The 17,511-nt window shown below is 41.2% G+C and overlaps 1 protein-coding gene across 4 annotated transcripts in view; it reads right to left on the bottom strand.

Annotated features, from left to right (window-relative positions):
• Nucleotides 1–1,893: 1,893 nt before the first annotated feature.
• ccdc85cb (coiled-coil domain containing 85C, b) overlaps nt 1,894–17,511 on the bottom strand; it is a 62,478-nt gene continuing 46,860 nt past the window's right edge. For 2 of the 4 annotated variants that reach the window (XM_084738151.1, XM_084738153.1), the window contains 4 exons: nt 13,064–13,168; nt 5,826–5,918; nt 4,727–4,825; nt 1,894–2,965 (listed from right to left, as the gene is read on the bottom strand). In XM_084738151.1, the coding sequence (XP_084594277.1) occupies nt 2,876–2,965; nt 4,727–4,825; nt 5,826–5,918; nt 13,064–13,168 (387 nt within the window). In that variant the 3' untranslated portion in view covers nt 1,894–2,875. The remainder of the gene's footprint in view (nt 2,966–4,726; nt 4,826–5,825; nt 5,919–13,063; nt 13,169–17,511) is intronic. The other 2 variants (XM_084738152.1, XM_084738154.1) reach the window with 1 other exon arrangement.

The raw sequence follows: 17,511 nt of genomic DNA, 5'->3' as shown, positions 1-17,511 counted from the left end.
TTACACCACCAGAGGGCAGTCTTACTGTTCCACTGAAGAGGACAACATGCCTGCAGAAATATTTGCTCCCATCAAATAAACACAGCACATCACAGTATCATTAACCAACTTTGTTTATTTTCTCCCAAATTTTTCTAAAAGTGGCCTATTTCATGTTTTCTTTTCACCTGCCAAAGATTTATCTCATCAGTGAAATCATGAAAAGAAGTTACAGCCATGCTAGTTACTACAGCAATTGACATTTACTCTGTAGATTCTAGGATTCTGTACTGTGGTTTTTAGCATATAGGCAGAAAAAAAGAAACACTAAATGTTTAAAAAAAGACAGTTGGGTTCCAAATCAAAACACCATGCAGAAAAAATGTGGCACATTTTCAAATCAAATGCCATATATAAAGTATTCAAAATTGTATCATGGCTTCAAATCAGTTCCTAGAAAAAAGGACACTTTTAAAAAACCATACTTTGATTTATTTTTGACCCATTATTTAGGAGATCAGAGGTGCATGGCAGGCAGCCTCGGAAATGTTCTAATTTGGAACAAATAACACTAGAGATGGGAGAGCCTGAGCTGTCAGTCACTAAACTTTATCTATCAAATAACTTTACAGTTTGAGTAAAATCTGATAAATTTTAAATATGACTGTCCAGTTACTGATAGCTCTCCCATCTCTATCTGACACCTGGCAATAAATACTTTGACAAACAGCGTTTGTTCACTCTGACATCAAGAAATACTTGTTTTTATAAGTGTTAGTGTTTTCAGGAGACATCTATAAGGGAAGACTTATCTCTCATGTTCTAAGAAAAAAAAAAGATTCAACTTTAAGAAACATGCGCTGCATAAACACACCTGCTGAATCCATGGCAACAGAAAAGGACTGAGCTCAAGAAAAGCTTCATCTACTCAGATATAAAATGATAAACAAGGAATCAGGAGCAATCCAAACTGAACTCAGGGTTTAGTATTTGGCCTTCAAAGTTTTATTCGTGGGATGAGACTTTTCGTATGGATTCAGCAAATGCCTTCAGCAGTCTTCAACCGAGTTGTAACCAGGGTTCAATAGAGAAAAAGAGGATTCACAGGCAGATGCTACAGCTGCAAGAGAACCATTCGCTCCTCCATCCACACACACATGCACGTCGCCAACACACACACACACCGTCACAGATGGGCAAAGGTAAAGCTGTAGCCCTCCCAACCTGAGAAAATGATTGTCAAGCATGCACACAGCATACAATTTTTAGTTAATTTCACAAAGTAAGAAAATTATCTATCCATTAGCCCATGGAGATGGTTTGATTCAGAATGGCCTTGATACATTTTCAGAGGTTACAGAGAGAAGGAATAATAGCAGTTAATCTGGAAAAGAATAAAAAAAACAAGAAAAAAAGATTACATTTTTTTTTTACCAAAAGCAAACCCTGTTTAAGGTCCGGTTGTGTGTGCTTTTTCAAACTAAATAATTGGTCACATGGCCACGCTAGAATACAAAATAGATAAAAGTAAAATCAACAATAACAATGAAGTAGTGCTATGGTTTTATACATAATATACACAAGTTAACAGTGATCTCTAGACTTTATTATCCATAGACTTGTCTTATGAGCAAAAGGCGCTAGGTCACAGTGGGTTTCACATTAGTTAACACTTTAGAACGCTAATGCTAGTTATACTCGTTGACCACTAGGGGGCGATACATGTGACAGGAGCTAGGGTCTCTATGGGAGGTACTATCAAAAACTTATCTGACGATACCGCCACAATGCTGCCTTCACAGAGAGATTCATGCTCCTGTGGCCTCATCAGGTCTGTGCTTGAAACCATGTCGTATCGCTAGCTTGTAACGCAGCGGTTCACAACCTTTTCAAGTCGGGACCCCCCCCCCCCCCCCCAGAACAATCAGGTTGGCGTTCGCCACCCTCACCCTGACACGAGGACCATTGCTCTAATGCTCGCAAATAAACTTTTTAAAATCTATTCTAAGGCAAATTATATCACAAGTACAGGCAATGCAATGTAAAAACCATCCCCGCTGTCTGAAATACGGATCTCATTTCCCATCATGCCCCCTGCTTCACTGAGTAGTTTCAGTTTGCTATTCTGTGTTACGAAATTCAAACTCTTACACTGTTGTAAGACATGCAAAAAGTGGCGTAGCATTGTCTTGCTGAAATAAGCAGGGGCATCCCTGAAAAAGACATCACCTGGATGGCATCGTATGTCGCTCCAACATGGTGCTTTATGTTAATTACTGGTATTTTTGTGCTGGTTTATAGTTTTAACTATTAGTGATGTTATATTTTACACATTATTATATATTTTGAGTGCTTATATTGAATGTCTTTAAGGAGCTGCTGTCACTGAGAGCTGTTTCTTGGCTCTCATTCTTTCCTGCCTGCCACAATATTTTATTCTTTCTCTCCACAGCCATCTGGCAACCCCCACAAAGTATCTAGGGGGTCCTGACCCTCAGGTTGAGAACCACTGGCTTAGTGTAGCACAGCTATGCTATAAAGGACTAAAAATGGTGTGTGTTTATAGCTTTTACAGAGAGAGATCGTTGTGTAGCTGGAAGCCTCCAAATCAACGAAGAAAAGTGGCGAATCAGTGAAACTAGCTGCCAGTTGTCAACGCTTCATAAGCTCTGAGATAAAAACATGTTTGTACATGTGAATGACAGACTAACAGGTCCATTCAGTAGCTATCTGAGCCAGTCTTAAGAGAGTGTCAGCTGAAGGAATGCTGGGTGCTGTAGGCAGTATGGAGCACGGCATGATGGGTAGTGTAGGCGCAGGTAGTAAGAGGTGTTTTCAGGTGAGTGTAGGTACTGTAAATCCTGATCTCTCTCTGTCTTTCTCTCTGGTTGCCATGCTACAGCGGCCCTTTGAACTGGTTCCCAGAGAGGTGCTGTCTGATGGACAGCTTTGATCCTGCTGCATCACCCAGCTTTCTCCACACCACCTGCAAACAGGAGCAGAGAGACGGAGAAGTTGAGAGGGGAAGAGGAAGAGGAGACACATACAGAAAGAGACAGGCAGACGCAGAGACTGAAAGGAAAAAAAAAAAAAGACTTTCTTCTTCAAGAGTGAAAACTTCAAATGCTCAGTTTGACTTTGAGCCGCAAAGACTCCACACACACACGCACGTTATGGTGGAGCCATCTCTGAATCTGTGTCCTCTGTCACTGCGAGGCTGCTGAGATCTCTCTGTGAGTGAGAGGGGGCCCCCGGGGGACCCCAGTGATATTACAGAAGTACTATTGTAGTGTTCCCCAGATTCCTGGCCTGTCACATACCTCTGCAGAGCCTAGATAGCCTGGCTCTCGCTCTCGCTCTAATCAGCGGACCTTTTATCCTGCACCGGGCCTTTCAGCACCGACACAGAAAGATGGAGGGAGATGAGGGGGGAGGAGGACGGACGGAGGAGAGGAAGAATGGAGGGGCGGAGGGAGTGCTCTTTTCCCTGCCGCTCCAGTTTAATTGCTCTGACAGCTCAACTACGAGCCTCTACTTAGGGCTTCCAGTATGGAGTTGGCTGTGGAGCGGGGTGGGGGGTGGAGGGGGAGGATAGAGAGAAAGAGAGAAAGAAAGCAAGAGGGAGCGCTGTGCCCGGGACACTGCTGCAAGTGTCATTCCAGACCAAATGAGTCTAAATGAGGCTTCCTCATTAGTGAAAGCAGCTCAAAAAGTGACCTGATTTGCACTCAGTGGAAGAGAACGAAAAAACTGACCATCAGACTGAACAAACAGGGGCATTATGGGAATGAGGCTGCTTTGTTTACAGCAATGATAAGCATGTAGTACAGATAAAAGACAGACATGCTTTACTGATCACACTTAATGCTTTTCTTACATCATCTTAGGTAGTAAGTTCTAATGCATTTATGCCACACAAACCGGTCTTCCCATACTCATTACAACATATAGGGACCTGGAATAAAAAGTCATCATGTTCAGGAATACCCATCACTTTTGGCACCTCAGTCAGCTTCCTCCTTTCCTGTATTTAGAAATACTTTGTGCTAGCGTCTGTGTTGAAAAGAAAACCATGTTTTGAAGATGGCGAAAATATGTTGCAGAGGGACCTATAAAAGAGATATATTTAGCCTCCATCAAACATTAGCTAGCTAGTTACATCTGATATGTGAGTAAAACACTAGCTAACTAGCTAGCCAACATCAATCGTTAGCTAGCATTTTACATTGGCTAACTTATGATGTTACTATAAATGTGTTGATTTCGCAGGTCCTCCAGCGTCTTCACAATGTGGTTCTCTTTTCAACATGGACGAGCCTAGGACATAGCATATCAAACTCTTAATGGATCTTTATGAACTAGATCGTAAGCATGTAAAGAGTTGTCGCTCAGCCCATAGACGTTACATTGTGATGATGTCACACATTTTTAAATCACCTTTCTCGGTTCTAGTTAGGTTTGACAAATTTCAAAACCCAATGTATCAAAAATTCATAACAGAAAGAGTCCTTGTATGCAGTCCGAGGTGTCCCGTCAACAGTTTGACAGAAGTCTCTTTTGGGATGTAGGGAAATATTTTTGCTGCAACAACACAAGTGGCCACTGGGAAAAACTGACATCAAAGCTAGGCGAAAATGCCCTATCTAATTTGTTATAATACATGTATGATTTAAGTACAGGAAACAGGAGAGCACAAAGTTGACCAAGTGTCAAATTGTGAAGGATCGGGGTCAAGTCTCGCACTTACGTTGCACATCTCTCGCACAATGGCCTTCTCTTTCTCACTGAGATCGTCCTCGTAGTCCTCAGGGGCCTGCTTGTCCAAGTTCTCATGGACCTCCAGCACCTGATGGCAGACAAAGTGATGAGTGTGTGTTTGAATGCTCTGAGGTGACCAGTTACATTTGTTGCACTAAAGATGGGCATATCACGTTTTATGTGGAAATTTCTGCCGTTAGGGGTCTCTGTCACATCAAAACAATGAGGTAATGTGTTGTCTTCATTCTTAAACAACAGCCTTTGCTGATGGAAAATCTATCTGACACGGTTTTTGATAAACATTATATATAGAGCCACGTTCTACAACCTCCTTCTTGAACTACTGTAGAAGTTATAGCAACAGGCGACTAAATTAAATCCACTGTATAAAATAACAGATTTCTCTGGGTTTGAATATGGTTAATGGTTGGAAACATTTAAGATAATGCACATATACAACTCAACAAAATATAAAACACAGGTCTAGTTGTTTTTAGACATTTTAATGCAGAAATGTTACATATTATATGTTGAAAATGAAAAGTTAAAATGAACAAATGATTTTTTAACAGAAAAAGCTCATTCAGAACTTTCCAACAACATATAAAACTTTTGACAATAATATCTTTTAAAATCTGGATGCAGTTTCAGAAGTCTGAACCTGAACTCTCAGACTTGGTCTACAGGTCTGGTGTTGATGCATGTTTCCCAGATAAGACAAGCAGTCCTCCTACTGTAAGTCAGCTTACTGAAATACTTAAAACTGAACTATTGGGCTCATCACACTATTAAAATCATGATGATGTGACATTTGTTGGGGTCTGTACCAAACAAACATGTTTTCTTACATCTGGAGAACAACATTTGTCGGCCAGGGCATCTATACAACACTGCACTACTTCATCATTGTGCCGTTTCATAATTTCTGTGATTTGGATGTTGCACTTGGCCATATTGAGATGTCAGTGATATTTCAATTAATTTAGCAGCCCTAATTTCAACTAGTGTGTTGAGGATCAGAAAAAACAACTGTTTTTAACACTACAATTCTCCTGTAATCTAGTTAACAAGTCTATATAGCGTAGTACCTTCATGGCGTGCACCACGGCCTCAGGCTTCTGGACGCAGGACAGGTAGCCTGTGGCAGGAGAGGACTCACTGGTTGGGAGACGGCCAGTACCCTGGGAGAGGAAGAGGAAGAAAACAGTTGAAGGTTTTGTGCAATTTTTTTTCTGCAGTCGAAGAGCAAAGATGTGAGAGAAGGGGTGACCTGTGATAAAGGGAAAGATCCTCCTGATGAAAATTCTCTGCAGCCTGTCAAACTCCCACCTCGTCACGTCTGCTGTCACACAAAGTTTAACCCAGGAGTCAAGTGAGCACCACCTCACGGAGCTCCGTCTGAGATACTTCACTCAAAAATAAACCCATCTCTCATTATTTATCAGAGGGCGTTTGGTTCTGATTTAACAGGAGAGATTTCTTGTACTGCAGCAGTGAAAATGCCATCCCTTTCATCCCGACTCAGATCACCTCTCCTCCTCTTGTGTTTTTCTTCCCCTTCTTTGCATTCAGCACGTATTCAACTCTGGGCCAGGTCTGCTACCTGCACACTGTGATTTAACCTGCTGTGATGGGAGCAGCCAGCCAGGAAGAGGACCAGGGCTTTGCCTGACTCATCCTACCCCCCGGTTAGTTCCAGACAGTGGCTCTCTGTTAGAGGGACACCGAGATCTCTGGGACACACAATGGCACCATTCACTGTAACCTGGCATCAGGGCCCTGCATTAGACACAGCTCCGTGGCTCTGTTAGCCCGGGTTCAATTCTCCGCCAACTAGCGATGGGTTTGTCAGCTCCCTCCGCACCCGCTGGCCCCATTTAGGTGCCAGAACGAGCCCACACAGCCTAATAACAAAGAGATAAAATAATAATCCCACTGCAGCCAAGAAGGAAACTGCCCAACAGTCTATTCATGTTAAATCAGCCACATGAAAAATAGATTTTTCAATGTACCTGCAGATTATGGACTGACTGCTCACCTGAAAACCACTGAAAACTGCAAGAATAACAACTGTTTGCAGCTGAATGCACAGGGATGATTTCATGACATTTACTTCCTGTGTGGGTGAAAAAGAAACTTGCACAGAGGTCTTGCCTTTTTTCTATGTAAAAGTTGATGTTATCCACTCATGGTTATTGTATTAAAAAAGCAAACATGCCCTGATAGCATGGAGATGAGGGTCGCCTGTCATAAGAGATTTCATTCATGAGCTTTAATATCAGAAAATCCTGAACAAAATGAAAAGGTTAATATGTGCTTTTTTTTGTTGTTGTTTTTTTTGTATTAAAAAGGTTGCTGTTTGACAGGAGCACGCTCAAAAGTCTCGGAGTGTCCTCTGAATGCACCTGCAAGTTTTCACAACACTCCATCCTTACAACTTGGTTATTGTTAATTTTTAAACGTGATCAGTTTATCAAGTGTGACAGATTGTTATATATTTAACTACCGAACCATATATAAAATAATTAATCAGTAATAAGACAATTTTATAACACTTTAAGACTGACAGTGGGTATTCTGCTGCACAATGAGTACTTTTCATTTTTGATCATTTAAGTGCAGTTTGCTGTTCAATGTGTGCACTTTCACTTAAAAGTAAAATTTGGCTCTTTTCATGTGGACTGTCAAAAAAAACACCACCTTCACCTATAGCTATTACTTCATTGGCTAGAAAATAGAAATAGGCGACAAAAATATTCATCTAACACGTACCCTGGCTAACCGGAGGAGGGGGATAGAGCTCACTGACATCACTGGATGCAGGAAGAACAACAGATTCTAATGCCACGTTTAGCATAAACCCTACCTTGACATCCACATGAAAATGTTGGAATACAGGACTTTTTACATTTCATTATTGCTAATTTACATACATAAAAGATCTGAATACATTTTCAGCCACTGGTGCTACCTGTACATTTCAGTGTGTAAAATAGATTGTAAATACTATTGGGGTTAAAATAAGTGGCTGACAGGAAGGTTGGGTGTTACTCTAAAAGCTCAGCAGGACTTTTATTTTGTAGGATGAAACATGAAAAAACACTGGAAAGGTCCTTAAAAATAGGGCTGGGTGGTAGATGTTTACTGTGTGAAACCCTCTCATTATTAAATGCATCACCAAGGTTGAGTCCACATTTTTAAGTAAATGATATACAACAATCCTCTTGTTAAATAGAAACACATTTCCTCAGAGTAAAGTGTGTTTCTTCTTGTTTAAGGTCACAGCAGCAATTTTCTGTGCAGCTCCTCCGCAGCCGACTTTGAAGTCAACTACAAGAAAAAGCATGAAAATCACTGTTGCCTCCTTTTGATGCTCTCTTCTCTGGGTTAAAGCTATTGTTTGAAATGTGTAAACACTTCCTGCGAGCACCGGGGCCAGGTTTTTCTGTTTATTTTGATTTGGAGCCACGCAGTAAAGAAACGGATTTGGACAGCGCAAAAACACAGCCAGCTCCGGGCAATGTTTACTGTTCATATGGATGTACGTTTGGAGATGACTCGCCTGCATAAACAGGCCTGATTTAGCCCTCGCAAGATGAGAGGGGAAAGCAAACGCTGTCAGAATCAATGGTTTGTAGCCTGAGCGTACAGAATCAGAGCCGACTGTTGAGTGTTTGTGAAAACCGCGCAGGCTGGCCCGCTTCCTTTCTTTATCCATCTTTTCTTTTCTTCTTTCTACCTCGTTTTCTATTTGACAATCTCACGCACACTCACTGACCTGAAACTGGGCCTGAACGAGACAAAGGACTAAAACATAAAGGATGAGCTGATAGATAAGGATGGGTACACACAACCAGGAGTCCAGTTAACGCAGGTTCCTATAGTCCATGTCCCCACATCTCTCATCTTTCACTCTTTCTCTCCCCCTCCATCTTCCAACGAGGGCTTTCGCTCACACGTGGATGAACTCGGGCCACGTTAGAGGGCGGGCAATCGATCACCATACAGCTCAACATGAGAACATCTCTGCGGAGTTGTCACGACAACAAAGCCATCAAAGGAAGAAGTCATGAATCAAAAGAATAAGCTATTCTGTGCTGCATGCAACTGATTTTCCAGTATTATATCATAAGCTTGCTTGACCTTAATGTACATGGTGAATATGTCAGCTTCTTTATGCTAAGTTCTTAGTGGCATGCTAAAAACAAAATCTAGTTAGCATAATCCAAACAACTGAGGGTAGCATGTTGTGATGCAAGTCACATAAACATGTCATCCTTGACATAAAGACACACATGTTTCAGCGTTAGAAACATTCAAGCAATTTAGAGTGAGAGACAAATTCTATTATGCCACCAAACTAGCCTTTTTTGGTCATTTAGCCTAACTTGACATTATTAGCATTTTGCTTCAAATACTGAGGTATTTAGCATCATTTTTGTACAAAGTAATTTTAAATATTCCTAGTTTATACCTCAAAGCAGAATGGCAATCCAGTGTCCTGTGAGATGTCTTGAACATAGTCCACATTACCGCTCAGTCTGAGCAGGACATATGTTAGCAAGCTAACAATAGTTCAGCTATCTTTGTGACCTCTGTCCCTGGTCAGGCTTCTTTCCTTAAACGCACCATATGGAAATTCTGTCGCGAGGAGTCTCTCACATTAAAACAATAACAAAAGATATTGTTTGATGATGCTGTGAAGCAGCGTGGGATTATGGGTCTTGCTTTCTTTAATTTTAAGCAACCACAGATGATGAAAATCCATCTGACATGACTCAGGAATCAGGCAGGAATCATGTTCATGGACACATCACGTCACGACTTCACTCTTTGACATATCTAAAGTATCTTGTGTTTTCCCAGAAGTTAGCAAGCAACGGCATGCAGAACTGCAGAGTTGCCTTGAATAAATCCGGAAATAAATTTTGGATTCCTCTGTGTTTGAACATTGTTGAAAACATTTAGGATAATGTAAAATATATGTCTAGCTTTTTTAGACAGTTTAATGCAGAAATATTACATATAATAACTTTAAAAAAGGTCATAAAACTCCACTTTGTGAACATTCAGATTAGGTCACAAGGCTAAACTTGAACTCAGCTCCTGACTGAATGGAACTAAATGATGTCACACAAATCCACTTCACACTTGCCAGTCTGAGTCAGAATGATGTGAAATGTCATGCCGGCAAGGAGCCAAAATTCACACCTCAGATCAACATCATGACCTTGTTTCTCGTGAACCCGTGCTGTGAAATGAAATGCGGGGGGACAACCATCAAGATAATTTGCAGTTTATCCTTCCTCCTGCAGGGACAGACCTCTCCTCGGGGTCAAGGTTCATGGACATTATTGAATGGCACCACCAACCTCCACGAGGAGGCGGGTTTGACCCACACGCTTAAAAGGTGCGAGCTGGCTCTGAACGCCATCGGCCTGTGCCTCACACTGTGCCTGTGACTAAAACACAATATTGATTTTTTTTTTTTACATGAGGAAGGTTTAGTCCTCTGGTTAGTGGCATAGCCCCGCTCTGACCTTCATTAAGCAGTCAGAAAACAATTACCCAGCCTCTTGTCCTCCCCAGACACTGGCAGGGTCAGGGGTGGCGCTGGATTGTGGAGGATTATTACTTTCATAGTGGGATTCAGTTCAAACAGGCTACGGGGAGGAGGAAGGGAGCTGAAGGGAGAGGATCTGGAGGAAGAGACGGGGAGGCTGACTCCTCTTAATATTCAAACCTTGTTTCTCCGTCTTAGTCTTCCTCCTTTCTTTCTCCCGTCTGTCTCATCCCCCTCATACCCTAACTCCCTCCTTTTACTCCCTCTCACTCTTTCTTCTGTGTGTGTGTGTGTGTTTCACTTCCGCTCATATGTAAGAGAGAGTGAGGCTGCCTGTGGAGGTGTAATTGGAGAGTCAGAAGTAAAGTGAATTAAAGCTGACTTGACTGTGGAGGCACCGGCACAGTCTCCCCTACAATTGTGTGTGTGTGTGTGTGTGTGTGTGTGTGTGTGTGTGTGTGTGTGTGTGTGTGTCTGTAATTAAACCCTGGCTCTCTATGTAACCACATTTGTATAAGCAGTGTTGATCTTTGACTATGACCATTTAAGTGGTTATATATGAGTGGGTATCCATCTCTGTGTGTCAGTGTGAGTCAGTTCCCAGGAATTAGGTGTGTAAGAAAATATTGATATTCTAAATACTGTGATGTTATGTTTTAAACTACTATATCAATTCTCAGAAACACTCATGCTAACAGTCGTGCTACATGCAATGATTCATGGCATTAGTTTATTTAACAATGTTGTTATTTATCTCAATTGCATAAGAATGTAAAATTTTAACTCAGATTTATGCATATGGTGGTCTGTTCTTCACATTATGACAGTTTTCCTAAAATGTAATAAATGATATAGCAATATATCACCTTTTGTACAGTATTAAAATATACCGCAATGTACTGAATCAGAACCCCTGTATAGTGATACGAATCATATCACCATATGCCAAATGCACTTCAAAACAATGTCCCTTTCCCTGGAAAATAAAACAGGAAAGAAATTTTTAAAGTGTTCAGAACATATGAGAACAAAGTTAGAAAATATGTGGGCCCAGTTTACTTTTCTCCTCTGTTAGAAAAGACGGTTTTTCTCTTGTTGATAGAAATGCTGCCTTGTAACAGAAAATAAAAGTTGTCCATTTGGAGCTTAACAGTGTGCGGACATATCTTTCTGTCTATTTTTCCCTGGTTTACTGAAAACACATTCAACAGCTGTGTTTGTGCGCTGATGGAGCACACCAAGTGCTTTAATTAACTGAATAATAAGCACAAAGTGCTATGAATTAAAATACTTGTGAGCATTAATGCAATGTGTGGCTCTACCATCTGAATGAGGATAACACAACATGACTTCTATTGGCAGCTTTGTGTGGAAATAAAAATACAAATACAAAAGACTGAACAACAAAGATGGAAAGTGTGCGCTGCACTCTGTAAATGAGTCAAATGCGTTGGACTGAGGTTCAATGAGCTGACAACATTCAGAGTGAAAGTCCAAAGCCTGCATGAACACTGGATTCATACTTTATACAAAACACCTCTGGGTGAAATACTGGCAGAGATGGCTGCAAATCCATGGCATATGGATTAACCCTCAACAGCTGGCTGTGGCAAAATGAAACCCTCACAGAAGAAAGACGAAATCTTCCAAAGAATCCATCTGAAATCTCAAACCAAGTGAGTTTTTTCAAAGCTTTGCTTTTTAACTTTGAGCGATCACTGACTTTAGTAGGTCAACTGTGTTTAGCACTACAGCACATGTGCCAGCCTTCGCAGCAGCTGCCTCTGAACGCCAACAGAATATAGAATCTGTCTCATCTTCATATCATGACTTTGAAAACACCAGATGATTTGTTTTAACAAATTTCAATTGTTTAGAATATGAAGAATGGTAAAATATCACCACCACAAGGCTGCTCCACCACTTTATTTTTTTCCTCACGACTGTTCCATCTAGTCCAGCCCTACTGGCTGTGACTGGCTACTAGGACTGAGCTGTGATTGGCTAGTTCTCAACAACACGTCCATATGATTGACATAACCATAATCGTATCCTAAAACTACCCAAATAGTTTTCTTGCTTAAACCTAACCAACTATAAACTGGTTTTTTTTAAATAATAAGTCCAAAGAAAAGTTAACAGTGACATTTAGCTTCACACAGGACCAGAAAGCCCAATTTCCTGTGTGTGAGAATCCTGTGTTTGATCCATTCATCCACAACAACATCCTTGGAAAACTTTCCCCAACTGCCAGTCCACACAGCCAATCAGAGCACAGTAGTTACAGCCAATCACTGCTCAGTAGGGCAGGACTAGGCGGAACAGTCTTGGAGATAAAAAAAAAATAATGCTGTTCAGTCAGACAGTGACAGATTACAGGCAATAAACTTGACATTTCGTCCTCGCAGCTGTAGGGAAGGTCAAGCTGAACACGGCATTTGCAGTTTGTATGTTCATTATAATGTTGATTAATGTTGAAATGGTGTTCGTCTGCCTCTGTAATTATTAATACCACCAGATAACACACTGAAATATTCAGGGGAACACATTTCTCCTTCCTACAAATAGTGTTGCCTGAAATTTGGCCAACGTGTTTTAACAGTAGCTGAGGTTTTACCTTAAAGTTCCCGGGATCCAGACATAATGTGCTTCTGTTCCTGAGATAGAAAATGTCTCTTTTTTTTTGGTTAAAATATTAATCCCTAGTGTGTACCCTTCCTGTGTGGTTCTGTGTGTCTGTGTGTTAGCCTCCTGGGTACTGACCATGTGCATGGCGTCCTGGCGCTGGGGCAGTGAGGACAGCTGGGACTCTGAGTGGTAGAGGGTCATTCCCTTCCTCAGGGCACGAAGGTCACCTGGGTTACACTGCTGAGCACAAATGACCACAAAACAAACACACACAAAAAAAACAGAGATATAAGGCTTCAGTGCCATGTCAAACAAAAATATGTTGGGCATTCCTTTACTACGTGCAAATTAATCCAAATTATTAATCCAGAACCCAAAATGAGATGATGATTTTTAAACTAGTCTGCTTTTACTTCTTTTAAAAATGTTCATTTTTCCATTTTTAATGTGACCCCATCAATCTATTGGCGTTTGTTCATACACCTTCATCACACACAAGCATTCTCAAGCCTATATCACAACTACTGAAGAATGTGCAGCTGTAAACTAACCTAATATGTCCTAAAGCTAGCTGAATGTGTAGGCAGTGACGCTCAGTGGTTCATTTAGGGTTGCATGATGTGTAAAAATCTATTTTGTGGAAAACAAGTTATTCCCACGTGCACAGAAAGGTTGTTTAAGGTTAAGAAGTAATGTAGATGATGACTAAATTAGCTGCCCTGAGTCAGTTTCTTTCCATTTCTGCCGTCTGTGCTCAAAGTGATGATTAAAGTGGATGGGTTGTAATTAGTTCAAGCCTCTGTAACTGACTGTCCATGCGTAACTGTATAGGATTACATTTATTATTTAAAATATCCATAATAATGACACCATTGAAAAGTGCGGTCTTTAATTATTCTTCCTCAACTTTTTTGCCGATGTAGGCTTAAAAATACATAGGTGTTCGTAACTGAGAAATGTTTCTATTTAGCTTAAAATGTGCACTTTAGACAATTTTACATTCAAGAAAACAACAGTTCAGGGCTCAACTATAGGGACTGCCCACTTTCCCAGGGTCAATAAAACGCCATGTCGGGTTAGAAAATCTAGCAAGTCACTCAGAATTAAACTATTAAACTATTTTGATAATTAAGCAGCGTAATGGTTACAGTAATTTAGTCTCTCAAATATGGAGATTTCCTACTTTTCTCTTTATATCATATTGAACAGAATATCTTTGGGTTTTAGACTGACAGAGAGAGACATTTAAAGACATCACCCTGAACTTTACAAAATGTCCATAATGAAAAATTACCATTTCAGTCCTAGATTAAACATAGCAGTTAACTTTGTTGTTATTTAATAACTGATAATAAATGACACAATATGAACAGGGACAAGTAAAAGTTGACTTCAAGCCCACTGTCCTGACCGGACAAGTAAACGAAAACACTAACCTTGAACCATGCAGTGCTTATCACTTAATAAATATACAAGAAATTCAATTTCCCAAGAATCATCAAGACTTGAATTTAACCAATACAAATCAATATCCTACAAGAATCTCATTAATATTGATATATCTTTAATAACCAGCTATCATCAGATAACAAATATGTTCATACATTGATCAGGCCATCACTGACGGTACATGGGTGGTTCTGTCCTCCTACACTTGCACCTGCACTCTCATCATCACTGAGACGCCATTTCTTCGAGCTCTTCATTTGCAAAGCTGGTTTTTTATTTGTTGAGTCTTCAGTGCGCATGGCTGTATCACATTGTGTCATCATGGGGGGGCCATTATGCAGGGACAGAGTTCCTAAGATTTGTCCTCATTAGCAACCAAAGACCACTGGTTCCTGGGGGCGGTAACCAGCCTGGCTCCTCTCTGCAGGCAGGAACACGGCAGCACCACTGTTCCTTATGACATTTCTCATGTCACGCACTAGTGTTCCCTCCGCGCGAGGCTCGGCGTGTGAACACACGTGATGCCTGCGAGCGCTCGGGCAATAAATAGCCCAATGAGCAGTGGGTGTGCGTCTGTGGACATGCTGCTGTGTTGTCTGCCTCTCTATTATCTCCCTCTCTATGTCACACACACACAGGTGCACAGCCACACACACACACACACACACACAAAGCTACAATCATGCATTCCCCTTGTCTTCTCTGTCCTTTGATATCCCCCTCCTCTCCTCATCTCTCCTCTCACAGCTTAGTATCCTGCTAGTGTTCCTCTAACCTTTCACAATCCTTCCCATGGCACTTTGTATCCGCGGGGTTTCCATATTCATGCCCTCGATTCTGTACCTTTGCTTACATCTCTGTGTCATTTCTGCAGGCTTTGTGTCTGTCAGCAAGCTGTGCCCTAAATGTCACATCTGGAGGACTGACACAACCACACAATCCATGAGATGAACACATCTGTCAACTGAATATATGATCAGAAATTGTTTTCTGACAAGGGTTCCATCGTGGAAAAGTCGAGCTCTGCAAATCAACACACTGTCTGACTCCAACTTTTTATTTCCTTCCTGAGCTGACCTTCACCACCGAGACCAACAGAGCTATTTGTTTGCGAGACAGCCAGGGACAGTTGACCCTCCGAAGTCTTCTTGGCTAAAACTCAGGTCCCTCCGTCTATCCATCCATCACAGTGTTCTTGGCGCTGACAGGGAGAAGCTGTGGACGTCACGCATCATTTCCTGTTTGAGTTATGAGGGGCAGGGGTTGATGCCACCTTGACAAACGGGTAGGGAAGATAGCAGCGTGCTCCTCGAGAGGCGTAATTCAACGGCATACAGAACAGAAGTGCTACAGTGCAATGCAACAACAGCTTTTTTTTATTTATCAGTGTGTGTCCTTTATATGAATCACAGACTAGTGGGGTTAAGACTACGTTTTTGCCTGGGACTGCAGCATTAGCAGAGTATGATGTCTGTAGCCAACAGAAACCTGTTTAAAACCCTTTTACAATGTTCATGTTTTTTAAAAGTCAGGTAAAAACATTAAAAAGTCAGCTAGAGATGATGTTTTCAACTAACTCATGTAGAAAATGTTATCTTAATTAGCAAGCTGGCTACAGTAGACCTGATAGCCATCAACAGAAATGAGAGACCTGCTTTTGTCTGCCTCTGTCTCAAATCCCCTCGACAAAAAGTAAGATAAGATACTTACATGTTTTGCTTAGCAGGATAACCTTCACAAATGAATACCACGTTTAGATCTCTGAAACGTAAAAGCAATTGCCGGAAGTAAAAAGCTAATGTTAAGACTATAAAACAACTACATCAGGACCGCATGATTTCCACATCACCACCACTAAGTGACTAGTGTTTGGCGTGATGACATTAACGGCCCGGACAACCTCTGTGGTCTCATTTAGCCACTTGTTTGCAACCGCCTTTTTTAAGACATCATGAAAATCTCTTTGGCTTGTGTTAACAGCAGACTATTTTTTTTCAGACATTTAAATTTGCAAAATAGAAGGACAAAAATGAACAGCAACAAAAAATCTCCAAAAACAACCAACCGCCGATATATTTGTCCCATCGCCCAACCCTAAACCAGTGGTATAAAAAACTAACTCATTCCTGCAGCACTTTTTTCACAGCAGCCATAGTTATATGAAATAGTAGGTAAACAGAGGCGTTACTAATGACACTAATTAAGGTTCTATTCCATTTAGTGTAGCAGAGCAGCACCCTGTCTCTGTTTGACCTAAATGGAATGGAACCGTAATTACTACTCACTTTGTTTCCCCTACCATTTCATATCAAAATCACTGCTGTGAAAAAGGTCTATTATGTGACGTGCAAGAATAGAAAGCTTGAGTAGCGTAGCGACAGTAACTAAACCATGTCCCAATCCATCTTCTTTTAGCCTGTTCTGATTTCTCAGTCAATAAATCAGTCGTACTGTAACTTCATTAACCCCCTACATCATTCAAGCCCACTGGACCCCACTGCAGTCTACTCTCACAAAATGAGCTCAATTAGCCTGCAGTTAACGGATGGAGTGTCATCTGAATGTGTCATATAAATCATTAAATTCTCAGAGTCACACTGAGCACTTTACATGTTCATGATAAAGTGGCGGGATAGCCTCAGAGTGGCTCACACTTCACCGAGTTAATCGAGATAACAGTTGAAAGACGTGGGAGAAAAGTTGGAGTAAATCGTGTACACGCCTGTGACTGGGCATGTCTGTGTGTGACAATGGGTGTGCACATGAGCACACACCTGTTTTTCTCATTGTGTTCACACCTGTGCTGCGTAGGCCCGTGCTAATATTCACCGTGGGACCATGCTGTTAACTCTCACCCTTCTCCCTTTAGTACAGTGAAATCCTTCAGCCAAGCTGGTTTCGAGGGTCAGCATTCCAGCGATAAGAGGCTATTGTTTCCTTCAGGCTCGACACAAACTCCACTGGGCCAGTTTCATAACACAGGAAGTTAGGCAATGTGTCCATTGAGGCAACTAATCCACTGTAACAATTCCACCTGCTAGGTTATTGCATAAGGGACAAATTAAAAAGCAAACAAGCTCATTTTTTTCCATTATTTACTGGAGTACGCTCGTGTTTTCATGACCCATTGTACA

The sequence above is a fragment of the Lutjanus erythropterus genome, chromosome 15 (genome assembly GCF_056507025.1).
Source record: "Lutjanus erythropterus isolate fLutEry1 chromosome 15, fLutEry1.hap2, whole genome shotgun sequence".
Taxonomy (NCBI): domain Eukaryota; kingdom Metazoa; phylum Chordata; class Actinopteri; order Lutjaniformes; family Lutjanidae; genus Lutjanus; species Lutjanus erythropterus.
This window is presented reverse-complemented; position numbering and strand designations above follow the sequence as displayed.